Raw genomic sequence first — 16863 nt, 5'->3', positions numbered from 1 at the left:
ATATACATATTAACGCTGATTGTGAATGGTCAGGGATGCGAGTGCAGAAAAACATTTATTGGGAAAGATATCTTTTTTTCTATTCGGATTATCGCCTGCAATGTGTGACAGAGAGCGAAGAGTGATCGCGGAATTTTGCGAAGGATTTAAGAGATCCATATAACTTATTTGATCGCATCTTACGCAGATTCCTAGACAGATGTGCACAGATGTGTATCGTTGACACGTTGATAAAACATTATCCTACAGCGCGTGCCCGATTTCTCATTCGTCCAGGTTATGTTGCATGATGTTTATCGCCTGAAAAATATACGTAAAGAGTGCAACAAATAGACAACGATGTGACCTTTGGTCAAATTATATTATCCTCCCTTGCTGCAGCTTTGCATCGCACTGTGGACGCATCACATCGCTATGATTTGTTTTCTTTATATTTATTATACAACGTGATGACGACCCAGCTGAGTTCCTGATTTTAATAATAATGATAGACTGATAGAACGTTCGCAATTGAAATTCGTTATGGCGAACACGAAAAACGAGGTAAATTTATTGATCATATTGTGACAGCTTTTTTCCTTTATTATCTTCAATTCAGAAAAATGAACATAACATAACCTCTTTTTATGATTAACATATGTATATCTGTCAATATAATAATAGCAGCATGAAATTTCTACAATATGTAATTATAATCTTGGACAAAACACGTATAATATTGTATATTTTCTTATATATACGTATTGCTTAAAATGACAATATTTTAAAATTATTATGACAAGTATTATTTTTGTTAATTATATATTTTTCTTTTTACAGGATAAAACCATTTTAGAGGCAGAGACCATCTTTCTATTAATGAAAAAGGGTTTTCCCATCTCTCGCAACGTAAGGGTTGAATGGCTGTTGGAACATTTGGATTCTGTGATAAGCATACAGTGTCCAAATCTAAAAAATAAAGAGATACCAGAACTAGAAATAGTATCAGTGCTGCCAAAAGATAAACCAGCTTCCTGGTCTATAGATACTAGCTACCAGTTTCTCTATAAAGTTGTTTCGACAACTTCAATTATATTTCTGGCGCATAAATACAGGATAGTTTTTAGTTTAGATTTAAGTCCATCACTTGCAACTGTTGTAAGTAATACAAAATTAATTACATTTGTTATAATTTTTACATAGTAACAATTATAGAATGAAAATAAAATATTTTATTTTTGTTTTCAGGATATACAAAATGGAGAGATTGTCATTGATGAGGTATGCCTGGCAACAAAGCGATGTCTTGAGGGTATAACCAAATCAGTAAGTATTTTTTTTTACACATTGCAAATGTATATATAAAAAAATTCTCAATTCTTATTTATGCCTATAGTTTACGATACCAGGCAGCAAGCGTATTATGCAACCTGAGATTTATGTGACTGTGATAGCTCATACGCCATTCTTCACGACTCCGGCGCAACAGGTGCTAGTACAAGGATGGTTGATTACTGCAGATAACGTGAATTCTCTCACGCAATATATAGAGAAACAGCTGTACCTCTTGGAGGAGAGAGTGGCGACTGTTACATCTGTAGCTAATCAACAATTGGAAAATTTAAGAGCCGAGAGTGAGCGTTTGGTAGGAAGGCTTTTTGAGGAGAATAGCAATTGCTTAAACAAAAATAACTGTAATATATCCATAGTCTCACCGGAAGCCAGTTTTGTAAATATGCTGAGATATGGAATGCTGGCTTTAACCCTCTTACCTGAACACAGTTGTGCACGTGAGTTTATAATTTACATGTAATCATATTTATACATGGATTTTATATAAGTTGCATGCGTTATGCATAGGCGATATAATAACATGTCGAAGAACGATGAGTGCAGAAGGAAAAATTTTCAGATATGATAATAGTTACGGACGGTATTGTCGGAATCAAGAATGCTCAAACGTTAGATTCTATTATACAACAGTTACGCGCGACGACGGTCGCGTGTAACTTTTTATGCGTAGGTAGCGCGTATGATCCACATTGCGCGGACGGTTTAGTGCCATATCAAGATTTGTTGTATTTTATTGCCGCGGCTACGTTAGGGAGTTATATATCCTTCAGTTCGTACATTGTACGTAAACTTTTAATCTTTATATTTTTGCATCTCTCTCTCTCTCTATTGACTCGTAATTGTAATTCAATTGTTTTTTATGATCAGGTACCTGCACATGCAACAGATATGAATTTCTATCATAAACGTTTTTTATGCTGGCAATTATATCGGGATGCATCTGACGATGATACATCAAGTCGTCGCTCTTGTTGGCGAACCGAAAATAGTTGCTTTCACGGGCATAAAACTGACCAGCTCTTGAGGAAGAAACAGATTGATGATAAAGTTACTTGTACCTTAAGCAGTTTACTGTGTTGTCGTCTAAGAGAAGGGTACTTGATAAAGAAGGCCAGTGTACGAGATGACATTCTTGAAATAAGTTTCGTGCTGCTATGGAAAACCAGTGTTTTCTTGGAATATCTAGTAACGTGTCCTTGGTCCACAAAATCATTGTCTCTGTCTAATGTGATACAATATACCATTACCATAGAAGGTAGGCCGAAGACAACATTAAATAACTTAGTATGTCGAATTACATAATTATACATTTATCTGATAATCTGGACTATAAAATCGATCTTTTATTACAGCACCATATGAATTTTTACATGACATTACATGTCTATCGAAAAAACCATTAAATTCGCATTATCGCCAAAGTGTTATTTCTCGTTTTTGGACGGCGTTAACATCATTAACCGAAAGTGACAATATGTTAGCACACTTTAGCTGGTTTCCAGGATCTGGATGGACCTGGTACAGCGTACCAGATACTATCAGAAGCGGGATGCCAGTGTTTTACTTGTCGTCTTATCCATCGCCAAGTACAGTACAACTTAGGTATGTTTATTTTCTTATTATGTAACTATAAATAAACTATAGAGACCCATATATGACTGTGATAAATATAATTGCCTAAAATAAAGAATGCGATATGAAGATACATCTATATATTATTATTTTAGCGACGCTGCTTGCCCGCAGTTTGGACAGATATGGCAACCGGTCGTCTCTTTGGATCCGCTTCAGTGGGCGCGTTGGATGCATACTCAGAGGATCACGTTGATCCTAGCTTACGATAGACCTTTGCCGAGACATCTTCACCAAGCGAATCAGAGCGGTCGTTTCCAGTGCGTGCAAAGTCGACAAGCCGCGGCCGTGCTATACGCTATGCTGAAGAATTGGGCGACTTTTGTGCTAGTCGAAAATCACACGTATGTCCAGTTCATATATAGGGAGGCGGAAAAACCGCCAGTGTCATTCTCATTGATCCGTATTAATTGCAAAGCGCTCTGCGTCGTGCTCAATATAGCGTTCGCCGGCGGCACCGAGGGTGTCGTCCGTCACAACGTAGTTGTAGATCTCATAGATCGACTGTCTAAACTTACATTGCCGAATAGACCGACGGAGCAACGCGAGGTTCCGTGTTGCACGATAATACATAAATCGCTCGAGAGAATTCTCGTAAGATACGAGCGTATACCGAACAACCTGAGTATGGTAGTGTTTCCCGATGGGACCCAACCGACCTGTACTAGGACTGCGCTGGGATTGCTAGGAAGTAGTTTAACCACCACTTTGTCCAGATACTTGTATCACAATCGTTGGCTGTGGCACGTAAAGCGGCCGTTCGTTCAGACTATCCCGGGAATTACTTTGCCCAGATTGAATATCACTGCGATTGCGAGAATACTCTCTACAATTACAAAGTAAATACATTTTAGAGAATGTTACTGCAATTGAATGAAGGATAGTGTGAAATATATCTGTATCTATTTGCAGAATACGTTTGGGTGAAGGCTTTAATTTCGCGTATTCGGCAGCTGGTATTACAAACATGGTATTGGAGGTACAAATGCAGGGCTTCGGAAACGACGAGAATTTTTATCCGTGTATTATTCAGTACGTTTTGTTTCCACCTCACGTTGTGCCGAATGCGGCATTAGAACGCGATAGTGGCACCGAAGATGACACGGAAGAAGGTAAGAGAATATATATTTTACGATCAAATAAATGGGTATATTATATTTGTACAATGAACGAATATTTTCATATACTTAGGTATCGCCGAAGCGGAAGTATGGACTGAGGATTCTGAAGGTTACAGCGATTTTCAGATTGTTACAGAGGTTTGGGTCGAACCACAATGTGGCTACGTACAAATGCCTACACAGTCAACTGCTATATATATGCATCCTCTGCAATATCATCAATTACCCGATGCAGTGAGTACAGTATTCATATTACAATTATTGATAAAAATTTTGATTTTATATATTTTGATATATATTCATGTTCTTATCAAAATGACAGAAAAGTATATAAATAATTGTTTAATTGATATACGATTTATTAATATTTTCATCTTTTTTTAAACATAAATGCATACATTTTTTTATGATACAAATTAATTTATAGTTTATCCGTTTCTATTAAAGAAAGTTTAGTGTGTTATAAAACATCCATGAGCTTGCTTAAATCGATAAGACGTAGTTAATTCCGTCATGTTTCGAACGTCTCGAGAGTGATAAGATATCTTTATTCGATATTTCTCCGATATACTTACGATACGATACGTAATTTATGAAGCAATAGAAATATTAAAAGTTGCTAATCGTGCATGTGTTTATCCAGTATCTCTGCAATCGTAAATAATATTCTGAGAAAATTCTGTGATTAATATTATTATTACATATTGCATTATAATATAAATGTAATAATCCTTCGTTACAAAATCTCATCATTTATTTAAATTCACATTAAATATGACATTTTTGCATATATATATAACTGATTAATATACAGTTTTGTTAATGTATTATATCTTGATTTTTCATACAAGTGTTTATGAAAGGGGCGATCACTTTGAAGCATTACTCTTTTATACTTCTTATCTCAAGCTAACTTGATAATGCTACGTGTGGTAACACAAAAATTATATTCTGACGTGGTTGTCTAAAGTGCTTTATTTTGCTAGGTATTGAATCTATCTGACAGTAAATATCGCTCGACGATAGCAAATTATTAAATTTACCCTATTTCTTAATTTGTCACACTTTCTAATATATATTTGACTTCTACATACTTCTACATACATATTATACTGACGCCCATCCGCTTTCTTTTAGCGGAAATACGTTCTTCTCTAATCTTCCGGAACATTAGAAGCGCCCACACAAGGGAAACTTTATTTGCTTAGCAATACGGTTTAGGTTGAATAATCTACCGATTTCATAATGCATGTTAAAACGAATGCTATATAGCTCAGAATGTCTCTTGAAAAATGTAAAGCGTAGAATATTCCAATTTTTATAGTATTATCATTATAATAGTATCATATAGTAAATCATATCAATTATAGTAAATAAAAGAAAGAAAGAAAATAATAGAGATATCGGACGTTCTATATTATTTTCATTATTTTATATTATTAATCTGAAATGTAGTAATATTGGGATGATTCGCGTAAATATTCCGCGTGTCTTAACTTCATGGTATAGCATGTAATGTAGCTTTATCTTCAATCTTATCTTTCTTTCAATTCTGATGGAGATGCTTATAAAATGCGTATAATGCACTGTCATTTGACGATGAAGGACGATGGATAAAGATATACTTTCTATCTTCGCAATATGATTTTACTGTAATTTTTTTTCATGAATTGAATTTAACATTTTATTATGCATAGAATTTTCCATAGAATTCTAAAATTATGAAGTCCATGATTATTTATATTATAAAACATATATCATATTATATTATGTATCATATTTTTATATTAGTACAAACATAATTGTAATATAAATTCACGCTAACTCTAGATAACTGTTATCTGATTCATATTCGTTACCTGGAAAGCTATATTAATCGAAAGATCAAACTTCAAGGTACATCAATTCTGATATGTTTTAATTTATATTTGTTTCGGGAAAAAAATTATATTTTTGATTGGTGATGTTTCAGTCTTATTCTTTTTGACAAAAAAAATTTTTTTTATAAGAGATGATTTTTACTTATAATGTTGATGAAATTCTTAAAATATAAAAATATAAAACACAGCTCTCATTCTCGTCAGTATAAAATTCATTGACTTTGCAAATTATGTGCTCTTTAACGTTCGCATTATAATTAATCGAATTGAATGGCAATGAAATGCAAACACTCATTTTATGAATTAAATTTATATGATGACGTTGTGCATATATCATCTCTGTATTTCTAAAAGTTCATAGGTCTTCGATGAATCCGACAGTGCGATGATGTCCGCTCGAAAAAGTCTCGCTGTTATAGAACTTTCGTAACTTTCAATTATCTTTTCCCTTCGAAACTAAAAGGAATGGTTCCTCTACATGGAAAAGTAGTGTCTGAAGTCGTCAGAAGTCAGTTATCATTACATCACGTATAACGCAAATATTTATCTATGCGCGTTATGCAAGGAATGTGTTGGCAAGTGACATTTCTTCGTCATTACTTTTTTCTGCCTCTCTAATTTAGTTTCATTGTCTCTTCCAGGAATTCCTAGGAAAGGAATAAAATCGTACTATCTTGTTATGCCATGTTTGAATTTTTACATGGATCTCTTAGAAGCAGGAGATGCAGGCGGAGGCAGAATGCTTTGTCTACTCTATTTTGTCTTTACATTCGAAAAGCTTTCTAATTTTCGACAATGTAGCTTATATTTCCGGCTCGTCAAAAAAAACGAAGAGAACGGTGTCTCATATATCGTTATCGTTATCGGGGTGGGGCTTCGATATCGATGAGGGTCCTCGGAACGAGATTTCCTATCAGTCGCCTCAGGTATATATAGGGCCCAATACGCGCCCTGCGCTCACTAGTGATCGGATTATCTTTTCCGTGTAATTTTATATCGCATTGTACGTGTGCCCGGTTACTTCCATATCTGTACAGATTTCTAAGTCTCTTATCTAAGCCGAAATCCCCTGGTGACGACTCTTTATCGCGTTTCGCACGCAGATTGAAAGTGGTTTCCGTCGCGCGACTAAGTCGTAACATAGTATAGCTTTTGTGCGATATATCGTCTTTTAAACTGTCCTGTTTCAGTGAGACAAATTTTATTTTTCTTCCGTCGAGAAGATAAATCGCTGATCTCCGTTTGTTCACGAAAAGACTTAAGATCTTCGTGTCTCGTTATTATCAGCTAACTGCACTCAAGATTAAAGCTGGAGGAAGATGGTCGACCATCGTCTTTGGTGCAGACATGCGATACGCATCTCTTTCTTTCTCCTCGGATTATCGTATCCGTGTGATCCTCAGTTGGAAGTGAGGATCTAGGCAGTGAGCTAGGTCGTAAGCTCTTGATAACTTGCCAGATCTAACTCTTCCAGCTCAGAGTCACGCGGTTTCACGTCATCCTAGGTCACAGTGTTGTTCTCCAAGTCTTTCGCAATCAAATCGTTCATCCTGGGACGCGTTGATGGACAGCGGGTATCACGGTTCAAGTGGAGAAGTGGTCTCTACGCTTTGTATGAAAGTGAGATTCAACTCCTCCAACTTATTCCTGATTCCCCGTAATCATCGAAATTGGCATTTGACTGTGTAATCGATCATCTACTCTCTGCAGACAAACTATCTATCTACGCAAACACCGATGTGATTATCTGTTGATCGTTGAGCGATTGAGTGCTGTCAAAGAGATAGACTACAATTACGAATTCTGTTTTTTTGTACAATTGTAATATTTAAGCTGTGCTTGATAAATTTAATTTAAGATCAATGCACACAATGATGATTTTTAATCCATGTGTCGAATTTGCGCTATATCTTAAATAAAACTATGATGTTATATCGTACCCTGGTTATCTTTCTCTTAATATATAAATATATATTTATTATAACATATGTACAATAGAATTATAAACAATTAACAGAATTTTTTCAGATTAGTTATTTATACATATATAAGTCTCTCTTTTGTTTGTACTTTTCTCGCATGTAATACATTAAAATTATTTTAGCTTTTATTTTAGTAAATCCTTCATATCATGTATTTATCATCACTCTATTGTCCTTTTGATTAGATTGCCCGAATAGACGAGGAATGCATTAACGCTCTGTTGACCTTAGAATACTTGAGCCTCTTATGCCAAGTAACACCAGCGGAGAAAGATACCGAGATCGTGTTTGGACAAGCGCATCAAGGAGTCAGATATCATGGAGTTATGGGCATTTCTACGGATCATATCTCGGAATGTCCGAATCCGACCGAGCCTTTCGAAGCGACGCCGATTATCGACGAGAGGATACATCCAATGTACTTTTCGTTCGACACTCTGAGCATTTTGTCAAAATGTCAGCAGGCAGAACTCTTGTTCTCGATGTTCGCTGATGGTTAGGCTGACTCTAAAACATTATCAATGAATAGGAAAAGAGGGGAAAAAAATAATCGGTCTTATCTTGATTAGATTTGGTACATATCGACGAGGATAGAGATAGCGCGAACAGAACTCTCATGGGAAACTTTTTGGAGCATATGAAACAATTGCACAATAAAGAGCTATTGCTTACGTCAGCGGAATCGCAGAGGTTCACCAGAATGCTTCTTAGCAGACCACGCGAGAATAACTCACCGTTGCCTTTTTTCATGCAAGGAGGTACAATAAAATATTAGATTCTTCAGTCATTTATAATGCCAAGTATTTTGCATTCCTTCACATTTTTTGTTCGAGAAAATGTAACGTTTTATGAATGTAACATTTTTTTTCTATTATAAAATTTATTAAGAATTACTTTTCTATACAACTTTTATCTTTTTAGAGAAAATCTATAAAGACGACGCGTCGAATATTTATCCTAGATGGAAGTGTTTCGTTAAAGGAATTAGTACGACGCATGTAATTATCACAATATTACCGGCGACTGAGAAAGATGTTCGTTTAATCACGTATGCAAGCGACAATTGCACAAGTAATAATTCGGAGAAGAATTGCGATTCCGAAATCTTCGATTTCGATATCAATGAAAAGGTATCGTCTCCAACGTCGTATACGAAGGACACAAATAATGTCGACAACGAGGCGAGTCTTGTTATACCTGTATACGTGTACGATTGTTCGCTGGCATTATTAATCGATGCGCTAGTCGGCCAATTGCAAATGCCACAAAATAAAGACATTTATCAGGATCATACTTTTAAAATTGGCGAGCAAATTTGTGAAGATTTCGTCAGTCTTAAATCAGAAAGCAACACGAAGCCTTCATCCCCTGAACCAAAGAGCGAGGATTCCGACAATATTTCTAGCGGTGGGCAAGAATTTAAAGAATTTTTTTTAATGTAGAATGATTGAATAATTTAAAAAAAAAATAATGAAATCTCTTAAAAATCAATTATCAGTATTTTCATAATAAAAGCTATCGATGTCAGTAATAAAATGTTTTTGACCAAATTAATTTTTTACGCTAGATCAACGAAGTTTGATGGACCATTGTAAATTGTTGAGCCTGGCACATTGTCATTGTTACGTGGTTGCGGTTTACAAGTCATTAGCATTGCAACAATCATTGAGCTACGAAGATATGGAGGCTGCTGTAGCTCAGTGCGAAGAAAATCTAATCGAAATCAATATTACAAATTATTTGCGATCGGTGTGCAGACATTTGAGCATGTTACCGGAAGACGGTCTACTCGATCAATTAAGAATCTCTGCGTGTAACGACGTCAAACCATTACACAGTTTGATTAGGAACAAATTTAAAAGAATTATGGCAGTTGCGTTTAGACCCGTACCTGCGCATTCGGAATTTTATTATTGTTTACCGTCGTGGATGTCAGAAAAAATGGTTCGTTTCTTTGCAAAAATTCTGCATTCTTACACTAATAAAAATTTGCAGCATTTTGTTGCTTTACGAAAATTGTATGTTACTTTTAGGAAGTAGCATCGCAAAGGACAGATAGTGATGATGATTTAGATGAATTTACATGCCATTCTGACATGCCGGCTCCAAAGACAGATAATTCCTCTAATCAAGGTAATCATGGATATATTTCATCAAGACAAAAACTTTTTATTGCATCGTAAAATAATAAATATATGTACATACATTATTATTTTTTAACTTGCCAGTAAGCCAAGCTGTCAATATTACGTGGTCGACCACGAATCTTCATAACGAGAAACTTTCTCATTGTAATTCCAAAGATTCGCTTACAAGCGATTTCGAGGAGGAAAATACGTGGAATACGAAGGATCAGCCGCTCTTTCTTCATCTAAGCTGTTCGATTCGTTTCCGCTCCGAGCTTTGCAGCATACCGGTTAAACTGATGCCTACTTGTTTCACCGAGATCATCCAAAGGATAAATGACGACAAGGAGAGGACTCTCGTCGACGTAAATCCGGACGATCTGAAAGCCACTTTGGACATCATTTGTTTGAACCTCCCGAAAGAGGTGTTGGAAGTATCGTTGGAACGTTATCCCGCGTTGAGGACGACGTCTTATTGCAGCGGTTCTCCGTATAGTAGTATGCCGAGTGGTAGCAGCCCGGATGGAAACGCGAAGAACGAATCGATGCAGGAGAGGATGTCGCAACCGCTTCAGCATCGCGCAGTAATCAGCTTGAAGAGTGAGATCGAATGGCTGCTGCGAGACGAGACTGCGACGGCACTTTTGGATCATCCCTCGCCGAGCGCAGACACGTTAAGATTCATAGCGCAACATGTGTCGGATTCTACCGGAAAGTCCAGTTGTCTGATGGATAAAGTACCTTTACACTTTGTCTTTACATCGGAGAGCAGCACGCCCAAATTTTTGAAGGAATTAAAAAGTCTCGTGATTGATAAATATTGTATTTGTCAAGAGGCTGATCTATTTTACTTCGTCAAGAAACCGGAGACGATAATACTTGATGCAGAAGCAGATACATTACATGTAGATGTAGAAGAATCAGAAATAAAAGAAGGTAATAATTATTTACAGATAGTTCATTTAACAATTATAATATAAAGTATTATATTTACAGACGAAAGCGTTGAAAATGTGGAACAAGAAGAAATGTCAACCATGATTCAAATAAATGGTCAAGACTCTGGAGATGCGCCAGGCTATTATTCTGAGATATCAAGTATAGCCGAAGGAAAACACGGAACGGACGATGGATACGAGGGTGATAGCAGTAATTCTGATGACGATTATCAGTGGCTGATAGAACTCGATAAACGCAGAGAACGTTTGCCCAATTTCTGGCTAATTCTAAGCGTCGAAAGCAGTCATGTTAATGTCTATTTTCACTGCAGGTTAGTAAATTAATGAAAATAAAAAAAAACAACTGCGTGTTATAAATGTGTAAAAGGAAGAAAAAAAATTATTAACAATCTTATAGATTTTTGGAACTTTCCTCGCCAGAAGTGGATTGTTATTTGCAAATACAGAAAATGTTACTCGCTCAAATCAAAGCTATATGTCGGCGAGTAAATCAGTATTTACTTTTACAAAATCTTCACGATACTCGCATATGCGATTCGTTACTGGAGCCAGAGTCAACCGAGGATTTTAATACTTGGAGAGGAGAAAACAGCGGTGAGTCTGGAAATCTTCTCCAGAATCACGCTTCAGCTTCTTCAAACGTTATACCAGGCATGTTCAGATGCCCCGTCATTTGGGAAGAACCTTTTAATCTGCATCCCCGCTTAAAGACCGGGCCTGGAAGATCCGGATTATCGAGAGGAATCAAAGCTCTACATGCTGTACTCAATCGGCTCTCCGTTAATAATCGAAACAACATGTTTGTGTACCAAGAGAATAACGAGAATGTATTTTACCTGCGACTACACGAGCAGACGAACGACGGGAAACCTCTGCAGAATAAATTGTCCGAGAGTGACGAGAAGTTGGTCGTCTCGCGTAGCAACAGCGTTGCGTCCTTGTCGCAGGCTAAAGGTATCGGTAGCCTGACGAACGATCATGTGATATCGAATGATACTCGACCTAGGGTTCGTTCGTTTGGTGAGAAGGAGTCTGATATCTTGAACAGAACCGGTGATTCGATCATCCTGATGGTGCACGGGATATCGGAAGCTGGCCCGGAAGTCAAACGGGACTTGGTGCAAGTATTGCAAAATCGTCTCGATGACGCGGTGTTAGAAGTATTATCTGTGATGTTGGCCCGCAATCCGATGTGCAAATTGACACCGGCGGACGTGCATTTTATACAAAAACCATACAAGTCTCCCGAATGTATAGTTCAACTCTCGGTGCAACCGCATTGTTTACCGTATATAAACGCCTTGGGATATTATCTGAGACAAAATATACTACAGTTTTTATATATACCGAAATATACGGATCTTGGCACGCACTATCACTTCCAGGATTACTCCTCGTTAGACGGTATTAGAAAAAGAGTATCCGAATCTGACATTTTTTTGTATAATCAAAGTCATTCGAGCGGGAGTAAAGGTATAGCTTGCATCGCGTTAGCCATCACCGATGGCAAAGGAGAATCCGTAATGGATGATTACAAATCCAACTTCCATAAATTATTCAGAGTCGAAAATTTTGAGAATATCGTATCGACCACTGTTTACGATCATAAAAACGAGTCTAAACCAAACGCAGAAGCATTGATCGAATTCCGAATTTGGAAACAAGGTAGAGTCAACTTGGAATCCTTAATTCAGAAATTGTCGTCTGCCGTGAAACATGGCACTTGGGACTTGGTCACAGAGTATAATTTGCTAGCTACACCATTGACGGAACCAATAACTGCCAGCCCTTCACCGGTGATTACAGAAGCTACAGTAGAGAGTAAAGATGCAGAAACGTCACAGTCGCAGAAAGTTGATAATACGTCGATTAATCAATATGAGCTCGACGAAGAAGGAAAATTGAATGAGATTTACCACACTACGCTAGCGCAATGGTTTCAGTTTGCACTAGAAATGGGTGTTCCTGCTGTCAAGAAGCACGAAGTGATTATTCATCACAGACATGCGATCCCTGTGATCGTGAGAGAATTACAGAATCTTATACGTTGTCAGGATCCAGACACATCTAGTAAAGTTTTCGTTTTGCAAGATCGACAACCGTTCCTGAATCAATACGCTGTCTCGCATCCTAAAGCATCCACATGGTCTGAAGGTATTCGAAACAGCTCGGATCAATCGATGGCGGAAAATCCGAATGAAATGAGCACGAATCCACTTGTTTATGTGCCGCATGAATTTAATAAAGACGAACAAACGACTTACATCAAATGTATTTTAGTAGCAAGAAATTTTCATCAATGGAAGGCATCATTGAGTAAAGAAATAGATCCAGAACTGCTTGCTCCTAAAGGTCAATCAAACTTGACAATTTTCAATTTAAATTATCATTTCTCAATATTAAATATTTTATAATTTTATACTTTTATTTTTTATGTTACAGATCAAAAACAATTGCAGAAATTTAATCCTTTTATATCGGAATCGAATTTTGTGCCTAGACAAAGGATATTGCTAGCTGAAATATCAAGTGACAAAGTTAGTATGCCTATTATAAAACAATTATGAAATAGTTATAAGATCAAAGACTAATCAAACTTTATTTTTCAGATAATTATTTATATATACAACTGGTCTAAGGAAAAATCGGAAAAATTAATAAAACAAGCAACGAGTTTAGGTACGTGGCTTTCTTCTAGGTCGAGTTTATTCACCAACATAATTATGCAAAAATTGGGTATATTTCATCACAAATTCACCCGGGAACCTCAGCAGAGAGAGCACAGTTCTCAGTATTATCAGATCAACGATATGGAGAGTCTAGCGAAATTTCCAAGTCAGTCGAATACCGATAATAAAGACTGGACACGATCAAGTAACCGAGCGCAACCAGCAACGAAGAACAACGCGTTCTCCTGGGTCGCTCAAGTGGTCGGGCAAGCGATGCGCGATGCGAAACCAAACGCCCCGCATCCTCATAACACAACCGACGCGATCGTCAAGGCTGCTCACGATTTACAGGACTTGCGACATCGGGAAAAGAAGATCAAAGGTAACACTATCGAGTTCGCAACGAAATGATAAGCATTTAAACATAATCAATATATATATTATATATTATATATTTTTCTGAATCTTACAGAGGATCTGGAAAAATTGTACGCAATGTGGCAGAGTCGCACGTCCAACATACCGATTTCGCTGAATGCATTAAACACGTTCACGCAACACTCTCGTCTAATACACTTTTGCCACTCGCCTCTCCTCTTTTTACCGGCCTGGCGCTTGCAATCCGCCGCGACGAGAGATCACTCATTGACGCCGCCACTAGCATCGTCCAGCTTCAGCTTGAACGGCAACGTGCTGCATCAATCGCCGCAAGCGACGCAATCGAGACAAGAGGCGACGAACGCGATTATTATAAAGTGGCATCAAGAACTCTGCAAGTCGATGTTGTCCGAGTATAAACAGTATCTGCAGATCTTGGGCTTCAATCCGATCCAAGTGGAGTCACCGCCGCATAAAGCGTTCGTTTTCGAGTTTATCATTGCTGAATTTTTTATTTAACTAAATGCGTATTTTTTCTTATCGTCAAACATTGTCTTTTACAGAGATGAGGAGCAGCAGCAACAGTCTTATTACCTCAAGAAGTCGATGTTGGGTGGTATTTTATTGTTTGAGATCCACTTGTCGCAACCATTTTTTATCGTCAAATTGCACATCATCGAGTGCAATCGTTTGCAAACGAAGACGAGTAGCGGTATGGTGAACCAGGTAAGAGAATATAGAATTTCGATTATATTTTATTATACAAGGCAATTTTAATTGAGAAATATAACTTTTCACAGTTTGTACTAAGCTTCGTGGACGTTTGCGACAAGATTCAAATCAACATGCATTTGCATTCGTTCACGTATGACTTTCATTTGCGGTGTATTCATTCTTACATTGCTGGAACTGGACTGTGGTCCTTGCAACAAGGATATCACCTCACCCACTTTATAGATGACTTTATCAAATATTACAGCAAGGCACCGAATTACGCCAGGAACCTGATATATAGCGGTAAGATCTTTCAAAATATCATCGTAACACTTTCCTTTATATATTTATAATAATGTTTATATAATGTCATACTGAGACTTAACTATTTTATTTCAGACGTAATAACGATACGTAATATAGCGATACCAGCACGTACGCTATATTCCTATTTACTTTCACACGAGAAAGAATACAATATGCGCGTATTCGTGATGTCTGGCGAGCTTCAAGAATCTCACGACAACGAATACGTGTTGATCAAACTGCAAAGCACTCCGCTGGTTAGTTATTGTGACGCTCACGATACCAGATGCACCGACGACTTTGATGTAGCGCTGATCGTGTCGCGTGTGGAACAATCGCCGCAAGTGGAGAGAACCGAGATCACTTTGAAATATTATCTGATGCTGACGAGCAAGAGGGAGTTGTATCCGAAGAGAGAGGTGGAGAACAATAAGTTGGGTAAATTTAGAACTGTATACAGCGTGGGTAAGTCCACAACCGAATCTTATACGGAGAGCCCGATGGTCGGAGAGTCTAGTCCAGTCTCCGGACAGATATCAAGACCGTTCACGAGAAACAATTCTAGAACGGAAATGTGCATTGATCAGCAGGAAAGAATAGTTCTCGATTCGATTGGCGTGACTATCAAGGACAGCGACGTTAAGATTACGAGCTATAATATTCACAATAATATGGCTCCCACGCCTCCACCGGTCCCGAATTCTCCCCTAGCGCAAAACTCCAGTGTCAACTCGTCGACGTCGTCGTCGTCGTCGTCGTCGTCGTCGCCGCCGCCGCACTTGGTGCAGATTCGTCAGGAATCGGTCAACTATCTCGGCTATTATTCGTCGCACGAACAGCTTATGCAACAGATGATCATGTCGCAGGCAAATGCTGCTCGTCAGCATATAACGAACATGGTGGAACGCGGCGCGTTGCAGTGTCGAACGCATTTACTCTGGGACAAACTCTTGGAGAATAAATCCTCGATGACGTATACCGAGTTCAACGAACTTTGCAAGCTGGCTCACATAGAATCCCTCTCGAATCTCGACCCCAGACTCGGTCCGCTCATCAATCAACCGGTTTCCTGGTATCAAGCCTTATCCAAAGTACTGCAAAATAAATATCAGGAGCATCACAAACAATTTATCACGTCCGATGGGAACGTTATCCATCATCTCATACTACATCCGACTCTTCTTCAAGCATTCATGATGCTGACTATCGATCTGCATACATCGAGAGGAGTAAGTATTTCTATACAACGAGCTATATACTATTTAATGCGAGATTTAAAATTAATAAGACGAAAGATTATTCACGAAAAAAATTCGATAAATTAATAATTTATTTCAGGATTTATGCGCCGTTTACCGAAAATCCACAGAAATCAATATACCGATGAACATGGAAGAAGTCTATGCTCTAGTCGAAGGTTTTGTAAACGCTTGTTGCTTCCACTTGTGGATGGGCCTTTGCAGCCAGTGATAACACATTCCGATCGTACAATGCGAAGACGAAGACACGCATTGCTTCTGAAACTTTTGATGTACTTATATACAGAAATGATAATGGGCAGTGTATCATTTACTCAATTTAGCGAATTATCTCCTAAATTGGCACATTAATTACTAATATTATAGATTATCACACGACGTTGTAAATATGAAATATATATTTTCATGTTACATACATTAATTCTCATGTAATTAATCTCGGTAAATAATAATTTATTCGGTAATACATAAAATTAAGCTATATCTTAAAAGAGAAGACTACGAA

The 16863-nt window shown here is 37.5% G+C and overlaps 1 protein-coding gene across 1 annotated transcript; it reads left to right on the top strand.

The window, feature by feature from the left end:
* Positions 1-16820, top strand: LOC145942850 (KICSTOR complex protein SZT2). The gene is made up of 25 exons (XM_083049942.1): positions 1-543; positions 820-1137; positions 1228-1305; positions 1376-1769; positions 1892-2112; positions 2200-2587; positions 2685-2934; positions 3060-3803; positions 3877-4076; positions 4156-4319; positions 8133-8442; positions 8517-8705; positions 8869-9354; positions 9515-9891; positions 9981-10080; positions 10176-11009; positions 11070-11343; positions 11430-13384; positions 13475-13569; positions 13642-14083; positions 14174-14558; positions 14643-14805; positions 14880-15096; positions 15193-16328; positions 16438-16820. The coding sequence occupies exons 1-25, from the start codon at positions 523-525 to the stop codon at positions 16567-16569; spliced, it is 9873 nt and encodes a 3290-aa protein (XP_082906068.1). The 5' UTR covers positions 1-522; the 3' UTR covers positions 16570-16820.
* Positions 16821-16863: the final 43 nt, after the last annotated feature.

This window comes from Prenolepis imparis, unplaced genomic scaffold (assembly GCF_030444845.1).
Source record: "Prenolepis imparis isolate NDT839.2.m4 unplaced genomic scaffold, iyPreImpa1.0 SCAF_11, whole genome shotgun sequence".
NCBI classification, from domain to species: domain Eukaryota; kingdom Metazoa; phylum Arthropoda; class Insecta; order Hymenoptera; family Formicidae; genus Prenolepis; species Prenolepis imparis.
The sequence above is the reverse complement of the archived record's forward strand: the minus strand, read 5'-3'. Positions and strand labels throughout refer to the sequence as shown.